This window comes from Phocoena phocoena, chromosome X, assembly GCF_963924675.1.
Source record: "Phocoena phocoena chromosome X, mPhoPho1.1, whole genome shotgun sequence".
NCBI lineage: Eukaryota > Metazoa > Chordata > Mammalia > Artiodactyla > Phocoenidae > Phocoena > Phocoena phocoena.
In genome coordinates, this window is record NC_089240.1 from 65,380,142 (window position 1) to 65,404,932 (window position 24,791).

The 24,791-nt window shown below is 37.3% G+C and overlaps 1 protein-coding gene across 2 annotated transcripts in view; it reads right to left on the minus strand.

Annotated features, from left to right (window-relative positions):
- ATRX (ATRX chromatin remodeler) overlaps nt 1-24,791 on the minus strand; it is a 243,199-nt gene that overhangs the window by 187,193 nt on the left and 31,215 nt on the right. Inside the window, exon 2 of one of the 2 annotated variants that reach the window (XM_065900087.1) lies at nt 2,970-3,082. In XM_065900087.1, the coding sequence (XP_065756159.1) occupies nt 2,970-3,082 (113 nt within the window). Of the gene's footprint in view, nt 1-2,969; nt 3,083-24,791 lie in introns of those variants that run through there. The other variant, XM_065900088.1, reaches the window with a different exon arrangement.

A 24,791-nucleotide genomic window follows, 5' to 3' on the forward strand; every position in this document is an offset into this window, starting at 1 on the left:
TGTAGATGGAGGGGGCCATGTGAGAGGAAATTAAGGAGCTGAGAGGATCCTGGCCAATAGTCAGCAAGAAATGGGGACCTCAGGCCTACAACCACAATGAACTGAATTCTGCCAACAACCTGAATGAGCATGGAAATGGATTTTTCCACAGAGTCTCCAGAAAGGAACATAGTCTTACTGTCACTTTGACTTAGACCTTGTGATTCCCTTAGCAGAGCTCATCAAAATCTACCTAGACTCCAAACCTACAGAACTATGAGATAATAAATTTGGGTTGGGACTTCCCTGGTGGTACAGTGGTTAAGAATCCACCTGCCAATGTGGGGGATGCAGGTTTGATCCCTGTTCCAGGAAGACCCCACATGCTGCAGAGCAACTAAGCCCATGTGCCACAACTACTCAACCTGCGCTCTAGAGTCCGCAAGCCACAACAACTGAGCCCACATGCCACAACTAGTGAAGCCCGCACACCCAGAGTCCTAGAGTCCGTGCTCCGCAACAAGGGAAGCCACTGCGATGAGAAGCCTGCACACCACAACGAAGAGTAGACCCCGCTTGCCACAACTGGAGAAAGCCCACGTGCAGCAACGAAGACCCAATGCAGCCATAAATAAATAAATAATCTGGGTTGTTTTAAGATGCCAAGTTTGTGGTAATTTGCAGTAAGAAACCATAAAAGCTCACTTCTGATGATGAAAAGAATACCTAAGGGGGCTTCCCTGGTGGCGCAGTGGTTGAGGGTCTGCCTGCCGATGCAGGGGACACGGGTTTGTGCCCCGGTCTGGGAGGATCCCACATGCCGTGGAGCGGCTGGGCCTGTGAGCCATGGCCACTGAGCCTGCGCGTCCGGAGCCTGTGCTCCGCAACAGGAGAGGCCACAGCAGTGACAGGCCTGCGTGCCGCAAAAAAAAAAGAAAAAAAAAAAACCTAAGTTAATTTCAAAGTAATCTTCAACAAATTAGTTACAAAGGAATAAATCATACCTTTGCAGTGGCTTAACTTAGAAAAACAACCATAACCAAATAACCTAAGTTAACATCACCAATAAACGGGGAGATTACATCACGTGCCTTGTGATATGATGTACGGACAAGAACATAATGCCACTTACATGGCAATCCTGCCAAAAATTAAAACTCCCAATCTAATTATAACTGATCAGACAAATCCACATTGAGAGACAACCACCAAAATAATACATCTGTACATTTGAAAAATGTTATGGTTCCAGCTTGTTTCAGATATGAAAAGGCTAAAGACCAAATAACTATTTACAATGTGGCATCTTCAACTGGATGCTGTACTTGCAGGGGGCGGAAGTTACCTATGAAAACACTGTTGGGGCAATTTATGAATTAAGACTACGGACTGTGGATTAGATAAAAGTACATATTTCATTTTATTCACCTATTTATCCCTCCCATTGTTATTTGTAACTTCCTGTATTTTGGTGTCACCATTTCGAATTATTTTCCTTCTCATTTAAGAAAACCCTTTACTATTTCCTCTAGTGTCGGTGTGCTGACATCAAGTTCTCACTTTTTATCTTTACTCCACCTTCACTTTTCAAAGATGTTTTCACTGAGAAAACTTTGACGCTGGCAATTATTTTCATTTCTCACTTTAAATAAATCATTTCTTCATCATCCAGCTTCTAAAATTCCTGCCGTCAAATGAGCTATCAGTGTTACTGTTGTTCAGAAACATTCAACATTCAAAAAGCAAAGACATTTTTCCTCTGGCTGCTCCTAAGATTGTTCTCTTTGTTTTCGTTCTTTAGGAGTTTAATTATGATATTCATAGTTGTAGTTTTCTATTTATCCTGCGTGGGGTTCATAGTGTTTCATGAATCTACAGCTTGATGTCTTTCTTCACTTTTATAAAATGCTCAGCGAGGGACTTCTCTGGTGGTCTGGTGGTAAAGAACCCACCTTACAATGCAGGGGATGCAGGTTCGATCCCTGGTCAGGGAGCTAAGACCCCACATGCCATGGGGCAACTAAGCCTGTGCGCCACAACTACTGAGCTTGCGCACCTCAACAAGAGAGCTGCGCACCTCAACAAGAGAGCCTGCGCACCTCAACAAGAGAGCCTGCATGCTGCAAACTACAGAGCCCTGGAGTCTGCGCGCCACAACTAGAGAAGAGAAAATCCTCACGCCACAGCTAGAAAGAAGCCTGAGCACCACAATGAAAGAGACGGCACACAACTAAGTCCCAACACAGCCAAAAATAAATAAAATAAGTAAATAATAAATAAATCCTTAAACAAAAAAAAGAAAATGCTCAGTGAATATCTCATCTCATCAAACTCAGCTTCTGACCCACTCTCTCTTTTCTCCTTCTGGTAATCTAATTACACATATGGCTGAACTTTTCACTGTGATCTACCACTCTTCACCCTTTTTGTACATATTGTGTTTGTGTGCAAGTACGTGTGAGTGTGTGTGTGTGTGTGTGTGTATTCACCTCTTATATATGTGGCTACCCTTAAAAACCTCAAAACAAATGATGGTAATCATCATATATGATACAAGATACTTTTAAAAAGGAAAAATGGAGGTAGAGAGGAGATGTTGTTTTTCATTAAAAAAAATTTATGTACCAAATCTACTCAAAGAAGTTATCAAACAATATAAAAATGTAACTCATAATACATGAATAACTTCTAGGATAATATATTTCTGTACTATTCCTACAACTTCTAATACTATCTATTTTAAACAGATAACCTCATCACCCACCTCTATAAAACATTTCTATTACACACAAAACCCTACGTATATGCTTCTCTAAGCACCTATAACCATAAAACCTTATACTTTTTACTTATCTGAATTAAAATCTCAAGTATCAGATATTATCTAACTACTAGATACACAGGGGCTATTAAAGACTTTAATAACTGCACCTGCTCAAAAATAAATGGAAAATAGACTAGAAGATGTTACACATCCTTTTTCAATTTACCTGTGCTTTGGTTCATCACAAGTCTTGGAGGAGAACTTGTTTCTTCAGATTCTTCTGATGAGTGTGCCAGAAAGTCATGAAGCTTCTGCACCAATGTATTCAACTTGCTTTCACTGTCAAAATAAAAATTTTAAGAATATCCTAACTTACCAGGTCATATATTAAATTAAATATAAAGTTTAACAAACTGAAAATATATCTACACTGTAAGTGGTCTGAAAGAATGCATACTTAAAATAAGAATTAAAGAAAATGAATTTTCTTTATTTCACTGAGGATATGAAAACATGAGTAACAAAATCTACCTGTACACTTATCTACAATCAAAGTATAATTCAAGGACTGTGATAAACCATAATGGAAAAGAATATGAAAAAGAATGTATATATATGCATATATGTATACCTGAATCACTTTGCTGTACACCTGAAACTAACACATTGTTAATCAATGATGCTCCAATATAAAATTATTTTTTTTTAAAAAAGTATAATTCAAGAACTGTGATAAACCATAATAGAAAAGAAAATGAAAAAGAATGCATCTATATACATATATGTATAACTGAATCACTTTGCTGTACAACAGAAATTAACACAAGACTGTAAAATAACTATACTTAAATAAAATAAATTAAAAAGTACTAATCAAGGAAAATGCTGGTAGTATGAGATTTTGCTTTACATCATTTAAAATAATAATCCAGTAATTTATCAAATATATTTCCTGAGCACTTAGTCTCTGGAAGCCTTCAGTAGTTCTTTTGTTTATTATTCTACTTTCTGCTTAGAACAGAATAAATGTATAAATGACCAACACTAAGATGAATAGAACAGGACCTAGAAGAGCTCACAGATTCCCATGGAAATATTTATATAACTAAATTATCATAGCATATCCTACTAAGTTACATAATAAGTGTATCTGTAATCCAACAAACAAGGTTATAAAAAGTTAAAAGTTTAGGGCTTCCCTGGTGGCGCAGGGGTTGAGAGGCCGCCTGCCGATGCAGGAGACACAGGTTCGTGCCCCGGTCCGGGAAGATCCCACATGCCGCGGAGCGGCTGGGCCCGTGAGCCATGGCTGCTGAGCCTGTGCGTCTGGAGCCTGTGCTCCACAACGGGAGAGGCCACAACAGTGAGAGGCCCGTGTACCGCAAAAAAAAATAATAATAATAATAAATAATAAAATAATCCTTTTATAAAATATATACCCTTTTAATAATGTAAAGAATTCTTACAATTAAACAGTAAAACGGCAAATCCAATTTGAAATGGGTTTTAAAGAACTTAGATATACAACAACTCAACAACAAAACACCAAACAACCCAACTGAAAAACGGGCAAAAGACCTAAATAGACATTTCTCTAAAGAAGACATACAGATGGCCAGCAGGCACATGAAAAGATGCTCAACATCGCTAATTATTAGAGAAATGTAAATCAAAACTACAATGCAGTACCACCTCATACCAGTCAGCATGGCCACCATTAAAAAGTCTACAAATAACAAATGATGGAGAGGGTGTGGAGAAAAGGGAACCCTCCTACACTGTTGGTAGGAATATAAGTTGGTGTAGCCACTGTGGAAAACAGTATGGAGGTTCCTCAGAAAGCTAAAATAGAATTACCATATGATCCAGCAATCCTACTCTTGGGCATATATCCAGACAAAACTATAATTCAAAAAGATACATGCACCCCTATGTTCATAGCAGCACTATTCAGAACAGCCAAAACATGGAAACAACCTAAATGTCCACCGACAGATGAATGGATAAAGAAGATGTGGTACATATATACAATGAAATACTACTTAGCCATAAAAAGAACAAAATCATGCCATTTGCAGCAACACGCATGCAACTATAGATCACCATACTAAGTAACTCAGGAAGAGAAAGACAAATACCACATGATATCACATATGTGGAATCTAAAATATGACATAAATGAACCTATGTATGAAACAAAAACAGAATCACAGACATAGAGAGCAGACTAGTGGTTGTCAAGGGGGAGGGGGTTGGGGGAGGGATAGCGTGGGAGGTTGGGGGTAGCAGATGTAAGATTTTATATATAGAATGAATAAATAACAAGGTCCTACTGTATAGCACAGAGAACTATATTCAATATCCTATGATAGACCATAATGGGAAAGAATATTTTTAAAAAAGAATGTATATATATTCATAACTGAATCACTTTGCTGTGCAGCAGAAATCAACACAACTTTGTAAGTCAACTATACCTCGATAAAAAACAGAAGTTAGATATACAATTCTAAGAATATACACAAATAGGAAGCACATGAAAAAATGCTCAAGATTATTAATCATTAGAGCAAAATACAAATCAAAACCACAATGAGATACTATTTTACACTCTTTAGAATGGATATGATCATAATTTTTTAAAAAATAAGGGTTGGCAAGGATGGAAAGAAATTGGAACTTACGTACACTGCTGGTGGGAATGTAAAATGGGACAGTCAGTATAAAAAAGATTTTAGTAGTAATTCAAAAAGTTAAACACAGAGTTACCAAATAACCCAGCAATTCGACTCCTAGATATATACCCAAGAGAATGAAAACATATGCCCACACTCAAAAAACAACACAAAAGTTCATAGCAGCAATATTCATAACAGCCAAAAAGTGAAAAGTACCCAAATATCCATCAACTGATGAAGAGACAATGGGATATTATACCCCAATTAAAAGGAATGAACTATTCATCTATACTAAGCACGGATGAACATTGGAAACTTTGTGCTAAACAATGCAGACACAGGGCTTCCCTGGTGGTGCAGTGGTTGAGAGTCCGCCTGCCGATGCAGGGGACAGGGGTTCGTGCCCCGGTCCAGGAAGATCCCACATGCCGCAAAGCGGCTGGGCCCGTGAGCCATGGCCACTGAGCCTGCGCGTCTGGAGCCTGTACTCCGCAACGGGAGAGGCCACAACAGTGAGAGGCTTGCGTACTGAAAAAAAAAAATGCAGACACAAATTCCTACATATTGGATGATTCCATTTATATATGTAAAATGCCCAAGTAGGCAAATCCACAGAGGCAGAAAGTAGATTAGTGGGTGCCAGGGGATAAAGGAAGGGGGAAATTGGGTGGTATAAGTTATCTTTTGGGGGCAATGAAAATATTCTAGAATTAGAAAGTGGTGACAATTGTACAATATTGTGAATTTAGTAAAAACTTTAAAAACTAAATCATATACAAATGGTTTAAATGGTTAATTTTATTTTATGTGAATTTCACCTCAACGGAAAATGCAAAATAGAGGAAGGAATTCAAGAATGTATGTAAGTAGGGCTTCCCTGGTGACGCAGTGTTTGAGAGTCCGCCTGCCGATGCAGGGGACACGGGTTGGTGCCCCGGTCCGGGAAGATCCCACATGCCGCGGAGCGGATGGGCCCGTGAGCCATGGCCGCTGAGCCTGCGTGTCCGGAGCCTGTGCTCCGCAACGGGAGAGGCCACAATGAGAGGCCCGCGTACCGCAAAAAAAAAAAAAAAAAAGAATGTATGTAAGTAATAAAACTTTACATAAGAAATAAAACTTCTGCATGCAACCTCCAAAAACATAACCAAAATTTAATAGGCAAACTCATCTGAAAATAAAGAGATAAAGATTCTTATTATACTAAATAATACTGGGAATCCCTGGCAGTCAAGTGGTTAGGACTCCATGCTTCCACTGCAGAGGGCACGGGTTTGACCCCTGGTGGGGGAACTAAGATCCCGCATGCCATGTGGCATGGCCAAAAAATAATAACAATACTAAATTCCTAGTAGATAAATGAATAAAAGACAAAAAATTTTTTAAAAAGGGAATATAACTGTGTAACCAAAAAAAATGGGAGAAAAAGCACACCGACCTCACTAATCATCAAAAGAATGCACATTAAAACATTAGGGGCTTCCTTGGTGGCACAGTGGTTGAGAGTCTACCTGCCGATGCAGGGAACACGGGTTCGTGCCCCGGTCCGGGAAGATCCCACATGCCACGGAGCGGCTAGGCCCCTGAGCCATGGCCACTGAGCCTGTACGTCCGGAGCCTGTGCTCCGCAAAGGGAGAGGCCACAACAGTGAGAGGCCCGCATACCACAAAAAAAAAAAAAAAAAAAAACATTAGGAAACAGGTAACATCTCAGTCAGGCCTTCATGGGCCAGATACCACCCTGATTCAAGCAGGGTGCTGGGCACCAAACCCAGTGGCCCCTCTGTACCATTTTTCTACGTTTGGTTAGGAAGATCCCAAGATATTTAGTGAACGAAAAAGAAATGAAATTAACAGGCATACTGCAACTAGACATTGTGTGTGGGATTTTGGTTGTTTTGGTGGAGAGGGTTGTTTTAAATAATCTTAAAACAAACTTGACTCTAGAATATAGGTACCAAGAGGGTATGGTTTCTTTTTGCCATAACCTTCCTTTGGAAATGAGCCAAATGTACAAAAAAATTATCATCAAGTCACTCAGTATCCTTAATCTTCAATTAGAGAATGGAACCAGAGGAAAAGATGCTACATGTCAACCAATGGCACACAATATTCCTGGTAACCAAAATCTAAAATTAAGAATGGACGATGTCATTCTACATCGTTTCATCAACAGATTACCAAACAGCAAAAGCGCTGTACTTTAGAAATGAAAGAGTACAGCAAACCAGCATAATGATTATCGCACTCATTCCTAGAATTCACAGCAATCCAACCACAAAGCCAGCTATCACATGAATTCATACTGTAGCTGAACAAGGTCAAGACTATGGATAAATCAATGCAGCCCATTAACAGTACCTCAATATGCAAAAATTAAAACAAGAGGATACAATCAGAATTTTTTTGTTCTCTGAAGGACAGCAGTCTTAGGAATGAACATATTTGTGTAATATTATACATTATGAGACCAGCTATAAGTCCAATGGTGAAAAAAAATTGATACTTAAAAAATTTGCCCACTCATTTGAAAAATCCTCTCTAAGGGCAGATGTGATATTTGGAAAGAGCCAAATGTCATTTAGAGTCAAGTATGGTGAATAATGAAAGATTATCAGGTGCATTAAAAATAGTTTTTGCCAAAATTCAAAGTATTCCTGAAGACTTAATTTCTTGCATGTCTTCTAAATTGGTTACAAAAGGAGAGTTCTTGAAGTATCCTCAGGAATGACATCATCATTGGTTTCAGTATGGCCTCCAAGGGTGACTATTTAGAAGGGAAATATTCATTCATTTATAAAAGCTCTGATGTCAGCTTTTAAAATCTGCCTCATTTCTAGAGTCATACATTGGAGATGGTCCTTGGAATTGAGTCTTATTTGTGGAAATGATATTTTAAACACACCAAATAAACTGTTTAAAAGACAACACTTATCAACCCTTTTGTAAATTGAAGGATCTTTTCCTAAGGCAAAACTGCACACATTAACTTATCAGTTTTATAATTGTGAACTATACTAAGTTATTTTTATTAAATCCAGACGTGGCTGTCACTCTCTTCCTCCTCCACCAAAATGTGAAGCTTACTCCACCAGTACTATACACTACTTAATTCTAGGTTCTAGGTACAAGTCCTTAAAATGATCCTTAAGAGTAGTTAAAAATCTTGATTGAAGAAGAATCTGATCAGCCTTCATACTCACAAACACACAATTACAACATGGGCTTGATGTAAATGACCAATGACATCTAATCTACCTATCTTCAAGAGGACCAAAAAATTCTAAATTCCTAATGTAAGCTAACCATATCATAAATGACTAGATTTCAGACAAGTCTTAAGTACTAATGTCAGTGTTTTTAACTATGGGCCATTTTCTTCACCCTGAATGTTTTACAACATTTCTTCCATGAGAAATGTGGAGTTCTAAAAATTACTAGTGTTTCACCTCTTTTGCATTATTTGTAGAAGTATATGTGTAAAGGAGCTAGCCTTTTTTAAATTAAACTTTTCATTTTGAGATAATCGTAGATTCACATGCAGTTGTAAGAAAGATCCTGTGTATGCATTACCCAGTCTTCCACAATGGTAACATCCTAAACTATTTTTCGGGAATTCCCTGGTTGGCCAGTGGTTAGGACACAGCGCTTTCACTACTGTGGGCCTAAGTTCAATCCCTGTTTGGGGAACTAATATCCCACGAGCCTCACGGCATGGCCAAACAAAAACAAAACAAAAACTATTTTTCATTTTCCCCCATTCGTCTACCTGCTCACACAGATGGGTGGCTGTCTTCTAGCAATGGACCATATAGAGTCTAAAATTTGGACATGTGTTCATGAGTATACTGACCAAAAATGGTCTTTTTTATAAACAAATCATTGGTAATTAACTTTACATTTTTGTTCACTTAACAACTGTTTAAAATAGCATATTATAAAAAAAATAGCATATTATAATCCAAACTGGAAAAGAAGAGTAAACTTATCTTTGTCCACAGATGACATCTTACATGTACAAAACCTTAAAGATACCACAAAAAATTCTTAACAGTTAATACACAAATTCAGTAAAGTTGGTGGATACAAAATTCACACACAAAAATCAGCTGCATTTTTCCAAACTAACAATGAACAATCCAAAAAGGAAATTAAAAAAACAATGCCATTTGCAATAGCATCAAGAAGAATTAAGTATTTAAGAATAAATTTAACCAAGGAGTTGGAAGACTTACGGAAAGCTGCAAAACAGGAAAACTTTCACTGCTGAAAGAAATTAAAGACACAAATAAATATTGTTAAGATGACAATACTACCCAAAGTGATCTAGAGATTCAATTCAACTCCTATCAAGATTCCAAGTTTTTTCACAGACACAGTAAATTCCATCCTAAAATTCATGATGAATCTCAAGGAATCTTGAACAGCCAAAACAGTTGTGAAATACAACAAAATTAAAGAACTCACAATTCCTGACTTCAAAACTAACTGCAAAAGCAACAAGGATTTACTGTATAACACAGAGAACTACATTCAATATCATGTAATAACCTATAATGGAAAATAATCTGAATATATATATATATATATATATAAATATATATATACTGAACTACCTTCCTGTAAACCTGAAACTAACACAATATGGTAAATCAACTATACTTAAATGAAAAAAACAAAACTAACTGCAGAGCTAAAATAATCAAAACAGTATGGTACTGGCAAAAGGACAAGCATATAGAACAATGGAATAGAGAACCCAGAAATAAAGCCTTGCATATATGTTGTCAACTGATTTTCAAGAAGGGTATCAACAACATTCAATGGGAAAACGACAGTCTTTTCAACATGGGGTGTTGGAAAAAATGAATAACCAAATGCAAAAGAATAAAGTGGATGCCTGCTTCACACCACATACAAAAATTAACTCAAGATGCATCAAAGACCTAAAAATAGTAGCTAAAACTATGAAACTCTTTAAAGAAAATAGAGGGGGAATCTTCATGACATTGGATTTCGTCATGCTTTCTTGAATATGATACCAAAAGCACAGACAACAACAAAAAATAAACTGGATTTCATCAAAATGAAAAACTTTTGTGCATCAAAGGTCACTATCAAGAGAAGAAAAGACAATCCACAAAATGGGAGAAAGTATTTCTGAATCATATATCTGAAATGGTATTGATAACCAGAAAACATAAAGAAGTCCTATAACTCAACTCCAAAAAAACCAAACAACCAAATACAAAACTGGGCAAAGGCACAGCAATCAGATAAGAAAAAGAAATAAAACGTATCTGAATTGTAAGAGAGAGGTAAAATTGTGATTACATGCAGATGACATGATACTCTATACAAATATTCCTAAAGAGGCCACAAAAAAAACTATTAGAACTAATAAATGAATTGAGCAAGGTAGAAAGATACAAGATTAATATACAGATAGCTATTGCATTTCTGGGGACTTCCATGGTGGTCCAGTGGCTAAGACTCTGCTCCCAATGCAGGGGACCCTGGTTTGATCCCTGGTCAGGGAACTAGATCCCACATGCAACTAAAAAGATCCCGCATGCCGCAATTAAAGATCCTGCATGCCACAATGAAGATCTCGCACACAGCAATGAAGATCCCACGTGCTACAACTAAGACCCAATGCAGCCAAATAAATAATATTTTTAAAAAAAGAAAAACGAAATCTGTTGCACTTCTTTACACTAACAATGAAATATCAGAAAGAGAAAGTAAAAAAAATCCGATTTAAAATAGCATCCAAGGAGTTCCCAAGCGATCCAGTGGTTAGGACTCAGTGCTTTCACTGCCATGGCCTGGGTTCAATCGCTGTTCTGAAACTAAGATCCTGCAAACTGAACGGTGCAGCCAAAGAAATAAACAAAACTTAAGATAATTTTTAAAAATAAATAATACGATACAACAGCATACAAAAAAATAAAATACCTAGGAAAAAACCCTAGGAGGTGAAAGACCTATACCCTGAGAACTATAAAACATGGAAAAAGGAAACTGAGAACTAGGAAAAAGGAAACTGAAGTTGACTCAAAGAAATGGAAAGATATTCCATGCTCTTGGTTTGGAAGAATAAATATTGGTAAAATGGCCATACTATCCAAAGCAATCTACAGATTTAATACGATCCTTATAAAATTACCCATGACATTCTTCACAGGACTAGACCACATAATCCTAAAAGTAACAGGGAACCACAAAAGACCTGGAATTGCCAAAGCAATCCTAAGGGAAAAGAACAAAGCTGGAGGCATAACTCTCCCAAATTTCAAACAATACTATAAAGCTACAGTAATAAAAACGGTGTGGTATTGGCACAAAAACAGACATACAGATCAATGTGACACAATAGAGAGCCCAGAAATAAACCCACACACCTAGGGTCAATCAACCTTCAACAAAGGAGGTAAGAATATACAATGGAGAAAAGACAGTCTCTTCAACAAGCTGTGTTGGGAAAGCTGGACAACCTCATGTAAATCAATGAAGTTAGAACATTCCCTCGTACCATATACAACAAAAAAACGTAAAATAAAGACCTAAACATGAGACACACCATAAAACTCCTAGAAGAGAGCATAGGTAAAACATTCTCTGACATAAATCATACCAATGTTTTCTTAGGTCAGTCTGCCAAGGCAATAGAAATAAAAACAAAAATAATAAAATGCGACCTAATCAAACTTAAAACCTTTTACACAACAAAGGAAACCATGAACAAAGTAAAAAGAAAACCTATGGACTCAGAAAAAATATGTGCATGTGATGTGACCAACAAGGAATTAATGTCAAAAACATACAAACTGCTCATACAACTCAATAGAAAAAATACAAAAACATCCAATCAAAAAATGAGAAGACCTAAACAGACATTTCTCCAAAAAAGAAATGAACAGGCACATGAAAAGATGCTCAATGTTGCTAATTATTAGAGAAAAGCAAATCAAAACTACAATGAGGTATCACCTCACACCAGTCAGAATGGCCATCAGCAAAAGTCTACAAATAGTAAATGCTGGAGAGGATGTGGAGAAAAAGGAACTTTCCTATACTGATGGTGCGAATGTAAACTGGTGCAGCCACTATAAAAAACAGTACGGAGGTTCCTTCAAAAACGAAAACTACAGTTACCATACAATCCAGCAATCCCACTCCTGGGCATATATCTAGAAAAGACAAAAACTCTAATTCAAAAACATACATGCAGCACAATGTTCATAAAAGGACGATTTACGATAGCCAAGACATGGAAGCAACCTAATTGTCCATCAACAGATGAATGGATAAAGAACATGTGGTATATATACACAATGGTATATTACTCAGCCATAAAAAAGGAATGAAATAATGCCATTTGCAGCAACATGGATGGAGTTACAGATTATCATATGGAGACAGAAAAAGGCTAATATTATATAGTACTATGTGTGAAATCTAAAAAATAATACAAATGAATCTAAATATAAATAGAAACAAACTCACAGACGTAGAAAACAAACTTATGGTTACCAAAGGGTAATGGGGAGGGATAAATTAGGAGTATGGGATTATGAGATACATACCACTATATATAAAACAAACAACAAGGATTTACTGTATAGTACAGGGAACAATACTGAATATCTTGTAATAACCTATAATGGAAAAGAATCTGAAAAATAATACATATATACATACACATGTACACATATGGGGTTGGCCAAAGAGTTCGTTCTGTTTTTTGCATAAGATGGCTCTAGTAGCACTGTCATCTTTAACTTCATTCGAAACAATTTTGTTAGACTGTATTGTGACAGCTGTCATATCAGCATGCATTTAAAAAAAGACTTACTAAAATTAGTGAATTTTTGTGTAGCCATTTTAATATCGAACATGGATTAAAAAAGTAACATTTTTTGCATAATATGCTTTATTATTTCAAGAAAGCTAAAAGTGCAACTGAAATGCACAAAAAGATATGTTCCGTGTATGGAGAAGGTGCTGTGACTGATCAAATGTGTCAAAAGTGATTTACAAAGTTTCGTGCTAGAGATTTCTTGCTGGATGATGCTCCACGATCGGGTAGGCCAGTTGAAGTTGATAGCAATCAAGACACTAATTGAGAACAATCAACATTATACCACGTGGGAGATAGGCAACATACTCAAAACGTCCAAATCAAGCGCTGAAAATCATTTGCACCAGCTTGGTTATGTGAATTGCTTTGATGTTTGGGTTCCACATAACTTAAGCAAAAAAAAACCTTCTTGATGGTGTTTCCACATGCGATTCTCTACTTAAACGTAATGAAAATGTTCCATTTTTAAAATAAATTGTGACCGGCGATGAAAAGTAGATACTGTACAACAATGTGGAACAGAAGAGATTGTGGGGCAAGCGAAATGAACCACCACTAGCCATACCAAAGGTCAGTCTTCATCCAAAGAAGGTGATGTGTATATGGTGGGATTGGAAGGGAGTCCTCTATTATGACCTCCTTCCGGAAAACTAAACGATTAATTCCAACAAGTTCTGCTCCCAATTAGACCAACTGAAAGTGGCACTCGACGAAAAGCACCCAGAATTAGTCAACAGCAAACGCATAATCTTCCATCAGGATAACGCAAGCCAGCATGTTTCTTTGATGACCAGGCAAAAACTGTTACAGCTTGTCTGGGAAGTTCTGATTCATCTGTTGCATTCACCGGATATTGAATCTTCAGATTTCCATTTATTTCGGTCTTTACAAAATTCTCTTAATGGAAATAATTTCAGTTCCCTGAAAGACTGTAAAAGGCACATGGAACAGTTCTTTGCTCAAAAAGATAAAAAGTTTTGGGAAGATGGAATTATGAAGTTGCCTGAAAAATGGCAGACGGTAGTGGAACAAAACAGTGACTACGTTGTTCAATACAGTTCTCGGTGAAAATGAAAAATGTGTCTTTTATTTTTACTTAAAAACTGAAGGAACATTTTGGGCAACCCATTATATACACACATATATATATGTATGTATATGTAAAACTGAATCACATTTCTGTACACCTGAAAGTAGCACAATATTTTAAATCAACATACTTCAATAAAAAATAAAAATATGCAGTTCAACAAAAAAAAATTTAATGGGCAAAGGACTTGAATAGACATTTCTCCAAAGAAGACATACAAATATCCAATAAACACACAAAAGGATGTTCTACATCACTAGTCATTAGGGAAATACAAATTAGAACCATAATGAGATAACACTTCACACCCGTTAAGAGGCTATTAACCCACACCCACACACACAAAAAAGAGTAAAGAAAATAACACGTGTTGGTGAGGATGTGGAGAAACTGGAACCCTGAGTGTGATGCTGTTAGGAATATAAAATGGTGCACCCACTGTGGAAAAACAGTATAGCAGTACCTCAAAAAGATAAACATAGAACTGCCATATGATCCAGTAATTCTACTTCTAAGTATATACCAAAAGAAATGAAAGCTGGGACACAAACAGATACTTATACATCAATGTTCATAACAGCATTATTCACAAGTGGCAAAAAGGGAAAACAACCAATACATCCATCAACAACAGATGAAAGGATAAGTAAAATTTAATATACTGGATGGGCCAAAAAGTGCCTTCGGTTTTTTAAGGAAAAATAAAAGACACATTTTTCATTTTCACCTAGAACTTTATTGAACGTAGTCACCATTTTGTTCCACTACCTTCTGACATTTTTCAGGCAACCTTATAATTCCATCTTCCCAAAACTTTTTATCTTTTTGAGCAAAGAACTGTTCCACGTGTCTTTTACAGTCTTCCAGAGAACTGAATTTTTTTCCATTAAGAGAATTTACGTAAAGATCGAAATAAATGGAAATCCAAAGGTGCAATATCTGGTGAATGCAGCAGATGAATCAGAACTTCCCAGACAAGCTGTAACAGTTTTTGTCTGGTAATCAAAGAAACATGCTGGCTTGCGTTATTCTGATGGAAGATTATGCGTTTTCTGTTGACTAATTCTGGACGCTTTTTGTCGAGTGCCGCTTTCAGTTGGTCTAACTGGAAGCAGAACTTGTTGGAATTAATTGTTTGGTTTTCTGGAAGGAGGTCATAATAGAGGACTCCCTTCCAATTCCACCATATACACAACATCACCTTCTTTGGATGAAGACTGACCTTTGATGTGGTTGGTGGTGGTTCATTTCGCTTGCCCCGCAACCTCTTCCGTTCCACATTACTATACAGTATCTACTTTTCATGGTCTGTCACAATTTGTTTTAAAAATGGAACATTTTTGTTACGTTTAAGTAGAGAATCGCACGTGGAAACAGTCAAGGTTTTTTTTTTTTGCTTAAGTTATGTGGAACCCAAACATCAAAGCAATTCACATAACCAAGCTGGTGCAAATGATTTTCAATGCTTGATTTGGACATTTTGAGTATGTTGGCTATCTCCCATGTGGTGAAACGTTGATTGTTCTCAATTAATGTCTCGATTTGATTGCTGTCAACTTCAACTGGACTACCTGACTGGGGAGCATCATCCAGCAAGAAATCTCTAGCACGAAACTTCACAAACCACTTCTGACACATTCGATCAGTCACAGCACCTTCTCCATACACTGAACATATCTTTTTGTGCATTTCAGTTGCATTTTTACCTTTCTTGAAATAATAAAGCATATTACGCCAAAAATGTTGCTTTTTTTATCCATGTTCAATATTAAAATGGCTACCAAAAAATTCACCAATTTTGAGACCTTTTTTTGAATGCATTCTAATATGACAGCTGTCACAATACAGTCTAACAAAATTGTTTCGAATGAAGTTAAAGACAACTAAGTGCTACTAGAGCCATCTTATGGAAAAAACTGAACAAACCTTTGGGCCAACCCAATACACATGGTATAAAAAGAATGATATTCGCTAAAAAAGAATGGAATTCTGATACATGCTACACCACAGATGAACTTTGAAAACATTATACTAGCTAAAATAAGCCAGGCACCACAGAAGGAGAAACATTGTATAACTCCACTTAGATGAGGGTCCTAGAGTAGTCAAATGCACAGAGACAGAAAGCACAATACAGGGCTGGAGGGGGGAGGGAATGCAGAGTTATTGTTTAATGGGTACAGAGTTTCTGTTTTGGAGATGATGAAAAAGATCTGGAAATGGAGAGTGTCGATGGTTACAAAGGACTGCCAATGTAGTTAATGCCACTGAATTGTACCCTTAAAAATGATTAAAAGAGTAAATTTTTAAAAGATATTTGATATATCAGGCAAATATTAAAAGAAAGCTCATGCTGTATGTGGCCACTAAAGCTATGAATGAAGACATGTACAAACTGCAGTACTGTTTGTACTAGAGAAAATTTGAAAATAACCTAATTATCCATAAAAAACAGGATAGACAGATTATACATTCACATGACGGATGACCATATATGAATTAAATGAATGAACTAGAGCCATATGTATCAATATAGATACATCAGAAAATAGTTCAAATGGAACTTAAGCTTTAGCTACAATATTCTAATAACTTAAAGTCTGAAGGAAACGTAATTAATTTTAACTAGCATATTATTTTAATAATAAAGCAACTTAGCTTGCAGGAAGTACCTGAGGAGTCCTGAGCGGAGCTAGTTTGCACCTCCTGGCGCAGGAGAATGGGGGTCAGGGGTTAGAAGGGGTAAGGCAAAGCACCCCTCCCAGGACCAAGTGCCCTGCTTCCCACACAAGACACTGTTCCCAAGGCCAACCATGGCTACCTTTCAGCAGCTAATAGGGAGATGGCTTTGATGAATATATGAAGGAAGAGTAAAGACTTTGAGGAATACATGAAGGCAAGAGGAGTGGGATTGGCACTGTGAAAAATGGATGCAGTGGCCAAGCCAGACTGTGTCATCACTTCTGACAGCAAATATCTCACCATAAAAACTGAAAGCACCTTGAAAACACAGTTTTCTTGAAAACTGGAAGTTCGAAGAAACTACAGCTGTTGGTAGAAAAACTCAGATTGTCTTCAACTGACAGTGCATTATGAACAATGTAACCTGTACTAGGATTATGAAAAGGTATCATAAAAATTGCAACATCACTTTAGAGAGGAACTAGCTTGTTAAACAATCTCAGTTCAATGGGCAAATCTTCACAATACTTCTTTTTTTCATTACTATATTCTATTATCTCTATCACACACAATTTGCATGCAACTATTTCCAAGCATTGACTTAATTAAGATCATCCCAACATAGAAAATCCTAAAGATGCCACCAAAAAACACTACTAGAGCTCATTAATTTGGTGAAGATGTTGGATACAAAATCAATATACAGTAATCCGTTGCATTTCATAAAATAACAGTGAACTATCAGAAAGGGAGATTAAGAAAACAATCCCATTTACCATCACATAACAAAGAATAAAACACGTAGAAATAAATCTCACTAAGGAGGTAAAAAACCTATACTCAGAAAACTGTAAGACACTGATGAAAGAAAATGAACATGACAACAAACAGATGGAAAGATATACCATGTTCATGGGTTGGAAGAATTAATATTGTTAAAATGACCATACTACCCAAGACAATCTAGAGATCCAATGAAATCCCTACCAAAATACCAATGGCATTTTTCACAGAACTAGAACAAATAATTCTAAAATTTGTATGTAAATACAAAAGACCCGGAATAGCCAAAGCAATCTTCAGAAAGAAGAACAGAGCTGGAGGTATCACACTCCCTGACTTAAAACTATACTACAAAGCTACAGCAATCAAAACATTATGGTAACAGCACAGAAACAGACACATTGATCAGTGGAACAGAATAAAGAGCCCAGAAGTAAACCCATGCACTTATGATCAATTAATCTACCACAAAAGAGACAAGAATATACAATGGAAAAAAGAGAGTCTCTTCAGTAAGTGGTGCAAGAAAACTGGACAGTTACATGTAAAAGAACAGAATCAGAACATATTCTCACAACATATACAAAAAAAAAAAACGTAAAATGGATTAAAAACCTAAATATAACAGTGGAAAACATAAAACTCCTAGAAGACAGAAGATTCTTTGACATAAATCATAGCAATTTTTTTTGGATCTGTCTCTTAAGGCAAAGGAAGCAAAAGCAAAAATAAACAAATGGGACCTAATTAAACTTAAAAGCTTTTGCACGACAAAGGAAACCATCAAAAAAATGAAAAGACAACTTACAGAATGGGAGAAAATATTTTCAAATGATATGACTGATAAGGGGTAAATATCCAAAATATATAAACAGCTCATATAACTCAATATTAGAAAAAGACCCCAAAAAGATAAAAAATGGGTAGGAAACCTGAATAGACATTTTTCCAAAGATATACAGATGAAAAACAGGAACATTAAAAGATGCTCAACATAACTAGTCATCAGAGAAATGCAAATCAAAACCACAGTGAGGGACTTCCCTGGTGGTGCAGTGGTTAAGAATCTGCCTGCCAATGCAAAGGACACAGGTTCAATCCCTGGTCTGGGAAGATCCCACATGCTATGGAGCAGCTAAGCCTGACAGCCACAACTACTGAGCCTGCACTCTAGAGCACATGAGCCACAACTACTGAGCCCACAAGCCACAACTACTGAAACACACGTTCTTAGAGCCCGTGCTCTGCAACAAGAGAAGCCACGACAATCAGAAGCCCATGCACCGCAATGAAGAGTAGCCCCCACTTGCCGCAACTAGAGAAAGCCCACATGCAGCAACGAAGACCCAACGCAGCCACAAATAATTTTTTAAAAAAAAAACCCACAATGAGATGTCACCTCATACCTGTAGAATGGCTATCATGAAAACATCTACAAATAACCCATGTTGGAGAGGACATGCAGAAGAAAGGGGACCCTAGTACACTGTTGGTGGGAATGTAAATTGGTGTAGCCACTATAAAAAGCAGTATGGAGATCCCGCAGAAAACTAAATGTAGAACTGCCATATCATCCAGCAATTCCAATCCTGGGTATATATCCAAAGAAAACAAAAACACGAATTTGAAAGGATACATGTACCCCAGTGTTCAAAGCAGTATTACTTACAATAGCCAAGATACGGAAGCAACCGAATTTCCATAAACAGATGAATGGATAAGGAAGATGTGGTATATATACACAATGGAATACTACTCAGCCATAAAAAATGAAGATTTTGCCATGTGCAAAAACATGGATGGACCTGGAGAGTATTATGCTTAGTGACATAACTCAGAGAAAGACAAACACTTCATGTTGTCACTTATATGTAGAATCCAAAAAATAAAATGAACGAATGCAACAAAACAGAAACAGTTTCACAGACATAGAGAACAAATTAGTAGTTACCAGATGGAAAGGGGAGGAGCAAAATAGGAATAGGGGATTAAGAAGTAGAAACTACTATACATAAAATAATTAAGCTACAAGGGTATATTGTACAGCACAAGGAATACAGCCAATATTTTATAATAACTTTAAATGGAGTATAATCTATAAAAATATTGTATCATTATGTTGTACACCTGACATTAATATTGTAAATCAACTATACTTCAATTAAAAAATTAGAATCAGAGATCAGATCAAGATGGCAGAGGAGTAGAATGTGGAGCTCACCTTCTCCCACAAATACATCAAAAAAAAAAACATCTACCTGTGGAACAATTCTCACAAAACATCTACCAAACACTGGCAGAAGGCCTCAGACTTCCAAAAAGGTAAGAAAATCTCCATGTAACTGGGTAGGGCGAAAGAAGAAAGCAGAAAAGAAGAGAGAAAGGAATTGGGACAGGACCTGTGCCCCTGGGAGGGAACTGTGAAAGAGGAAAGGTCTCTGAAGACTAGGAAGCTCCCTCACTGGTGGGGAGATCAGACAGGACAAAGGGCGAGATTCAGAGCCTCGAAGAATAACACAGCAACTGGTTTACAGAGGGCAAAGCAAAGAGAGACCTGCACAGACAGTGCTGCCCAGCACTCCCCAGCCTGAGATGCTCATCCACTGGGGAAGGTGGGGACTGGGCGCTGAACCTCGGGATTTGGAGGTCAGACCCAGAGGAAAGGACTGGGGTTGGCTGCATGGAGACAGCCTGAAGGGGCTAGGGTGTGGTGTGGAAGGTCTGGGCCCACCAGAGAGGCAAGGGGACATTGTTGGGGGGCATGCCGCCATAGGAGCATCCTTCTCCACACACACTCTCAGGCACTGCCTACATGAGCTCTGGGGGCGGGCATGAGCTGCCGCTGCCATTTCAGACTCCAGAGGCAGGCACAGACCACTGCCACTGTTGATGGTCCCACGACTGGGAGCCAACCACTGCCCCCGCCTTACTTGGAGCGTGCACAAGCCACACACCTGCACACCCCCTATCAAGGGGATAATGGCCAGCAAACACTGAGGAAAGAGACTGCAAGGATCCAAATCAAAAACAGCCCTCACGCCAAAAATCATTAAACCCATACGACCTATGCAGGAATGCTCCCGCATATAAATAGGGCTCCAAGACTACAGGATATAATTGTTTCTCCTAAACTCACAGAGTAAGATAAACATAAGCAAAGTGAAGAAGCAGAGGAACAACTCCCAGTTAAAAAACCAAGAGAATTCCCCTGAAGAAACAAACAATGAAACAGACCTTTTCCGTCTAACAGACACCGACTTCAAAAAGGAGGTAATGAAAATACTGAAGGAATTAAGAAAGGTTATTGGCAGAAATGCAGATTATTGTAAAAAGGAACTAGAAACTATAAGGAGGAGACAAGAAAAATTAGAAAATTCATTTGCCAAGACGAAAGCTGATCTAAAGGCAATAAATAGCAGAATGAATAATGCAGAAAAAAGAATAAGCGATCTGGAAGATAGAATAATGGAATTTACTGAAGCAAAACAGCAGACAGAAAACCAAATGAAAAATAAAAGAAAGCAGTATGAGACCTAGGGGATAATACATAGCATCCCAATCTACTAATAGGGATTCCAGAAGGAGAAGAAAGAGAAAAGGGAACTGAAAATGTATTTGAATAAATTACAGCTGAAAAGTTCCCAAGCCTAAAGAAGGAAAAACATATCCAGATACAGGAAGCACAGAGAGTCCCAAACAAGATGAACCCAAGCAGACCTACACCAAGACATATTATAATAAAGATATTAAAAGTTAAAGATAAAGAGAGAATTCTAAAGGCAGCAAGAGAAAAACAAAGAATTAATTAAAAGGGAAGCCCCATAAGGCTATCAGCTGATTGCTCAACAGAAACACCACAGGCCAGAAGGCAGTGGAAAAATATATCCAAAGTCTTGAAAGGGAAAAATCTGTAACCTAGAATACTCTACCCAGCAAGATTATCATTTAGAATAGTAGGAGAAATAAAGAACTTCTCAGAAAAGCAAAAACTAAAAGAATACAGCAATACTAAACCTATCCTAAAAGAAATATTGATAGATCTTCTCTAAATATTAAAGAAGCAAGAAGATATAGGAAGGAGGAATTCAAAATTTGAAAGTAAATCACTTTAATTAGCCAGTAAACAGATCAAAAAGAGAAAGAGAAAAAAAAAAACCTATTTGTGAAATTGATAATAAACACCAGGAACAGCAAAAGGATAAACACGAAGATGTAAAAAAGGACATCAAAATCACAAAATGTGGGGAAGGAGAGTAAGAAAATGCAGCTCCTTTTGGTTTTTTTGTTTGTTTGTTTTTGTTTCTTTTCTGTTTTTTTTTTTTTTTTTTGCGGTACGTGGGCCTGTCACTGCTGTGGCCTCTCCCGTTGCGGAGCACAGGCTCCGGACGCACAGGCCCAGCAGCCATGGCCCACAAGCCCAGCTGCTCCGCAGCATGTGGAATCCTCCCAGACCGGGGCACGAACCCGCATCCCCTGCACCAGCAGGCAGACTCTCAACCACTGCGCCACCAGGGAAGCCCATGTTTTTTTTTTAAGAATGTGTTTGAGGGCTTCCCTGGTGGCGCAGTGGTTGAGAGTCTGCCTGCCGCTGCAGGGGACATGGGTTCGTGCCCCGGTCCGGGAAGATCCCACATGCCGCGGCAGCGGCTGGGCCCGTGAGCCATGGCCGCTGAGCCTGCGCGTCCGGAGCCTGTGCTCCACAACGGGAGAGGCCGCAGCAGTGAGAGGCCCGCGTATCGCAAAAAAAAAAAAAAAAGAATGTGTTTGAGCCTATATATCTAAAGCAAGTAGACAGAGGAAGGGGTTAAGATACTTGAAAAACAGAAAAAACACAAATTAAAAACACACAATACATTCACAAAAACCAAAAAGGAGAACACACAAGCATAAAATAAAAGGAAATCATCAAATCACAAAAAGAAAATGAAAGGATCAGGGAAGAAACAAAGAATCAACTGGGAAACAAGGTTTAATATGGCAATAAATACATATGTATCAATAATTACCTTAAATGTCAATGCTCCGATCAAAAGACATAGAGCGGCAGACTGGATAAAGAAACAAGAGCCTACAATATGCTGCCTCCAAGAGACCCACCTTATGGCAAAGGACACACATAGATTGAAAGTGAGGGGATGGAAAAAGATATTTCATGGAAATGGAAATGAAGAGAAAGTGAGCGTTGCAATACTCATATCAGATAAAATATAGTTTAAAGCAAAGGCTGTAAAGAAAGATAAGGACGGACACTATATAACGATAAAAGGATCAAAACAAGAGGAGGATTTTACACTCATCAACATATATGCACCTAATATAGGAGCACCCAAATACATAAAACAAATACTAACAGACATCAAGGGAGAAATTGATGGGAATACAATAATGGTAGGAGACTTTAACACCCCACTCACATCGATGGACAGATCTTCTAGACAGAAAATCAATAAGGCAACAGAGATGCTAAATGATACAATAGAACACTTAGACTTAATTGACATTTTCAGGACATTACATCCAAAAAAAAAAAAAGACAGAATACACATTCTTTTCAAGTGCACATGAACATTCTCTAGGATTGACCACATGCTACGGCACAAAACTAACCTCAACAAATTTAAGACTATAGAAATTATTTCAAGCAACTTCTCTGACCACAAAGGCATGAAACTAGAAATCAACCAAAGGAAAAGAAATAGGAAGTTCATAGCGATACAAGCCTTCCTCAAAAAAACAAGAAAAACAATGTTTTTTTGTGACATAATAAATTCACTGCATTACTCCTAAGTGCATGTGTTTTTTTAGGTTTAAAATTATCATATGTGTTTATAATGCATTATAAAATATACAGTTCATTTATTTCTTAGTATCTGTAATTTCACTTATAAATTAACTAGTAATTCACAATTGGCTTTTCACTAATCCAACAGATTTTCTACACTTCCTTTATTTACCACAAGTTTAGTATTCATTTAAGTGTTTAAAATCTTCTAACTTATGTCCTTATTCAAGTAAAATTATAAGAAATCCTTTTAACAGCTGCCCAATATTAACTATGTAAGCATATAATATAAAGCCTAATTCCCTATAAACTTTTTATGCCTTAATTTTACTCCCAAATGTGATAAAGGTCCATAGAGGTTTCTACTATGCCAATGAATATCAACCACTGGAAGATCAAGTGTTAGGGTAAAAGGTGGAATTTTTCTTAGTGAGTCTACGCTGCCTTGGGTTTCCTTACATAACCATGACAAATTTTAACATGCATTTTATACACGCTGGCCTGATTTAAACCTCATGAAACCTCCCTCCTTATTACAGAGAACTGAGGCTCAGAAAGGCACTTATTTGCTAAATACAGTAAGGGAATTAAATAATTTGCACTTGCATTGGAAAATCAGGAATTCTATCTCTAACCAAAGCCCACCCTATACCACATCCCTTAAGAAAACTCAAGGCACAGTGACTAATATAACTTAATGAACAGAAAAGTAGTTATCACACTAGTAGATAATCCTCAAAAGTCAGAACACTTCAAAGGACTAAGGATAAACTAAGATGTCCACAAAGTGCCTTCAGTTACTACAGCATACTTTTCCAAAGTTTTTCATCTTTGTTCATTGCTATCTTTGTTATTTTGAATACACTCATTGATTTTTTCTTTAATTTTTAATAAAAACACTATATGAACACTTTAAATTACCTAAGTTCTCTAGTTTTACTGTGCATGCTTAATCCACTGAGCTTACCACACTACCCTTACTTGGATGCAGCAGTAACTAAACATAAGGTGTTAACAATAAGAAAAACAAATCATCTTAAAATCAATTCCTAAAACTTCCAACTGAAATTGGAACCTGATCCTCACAAAGACCAAGACCTGAAGGATGTAACAAACAAAGGAGAGCACCCCCAAAAAGCCACAGATAGCTATGTCATCTCACATAGGTTCAT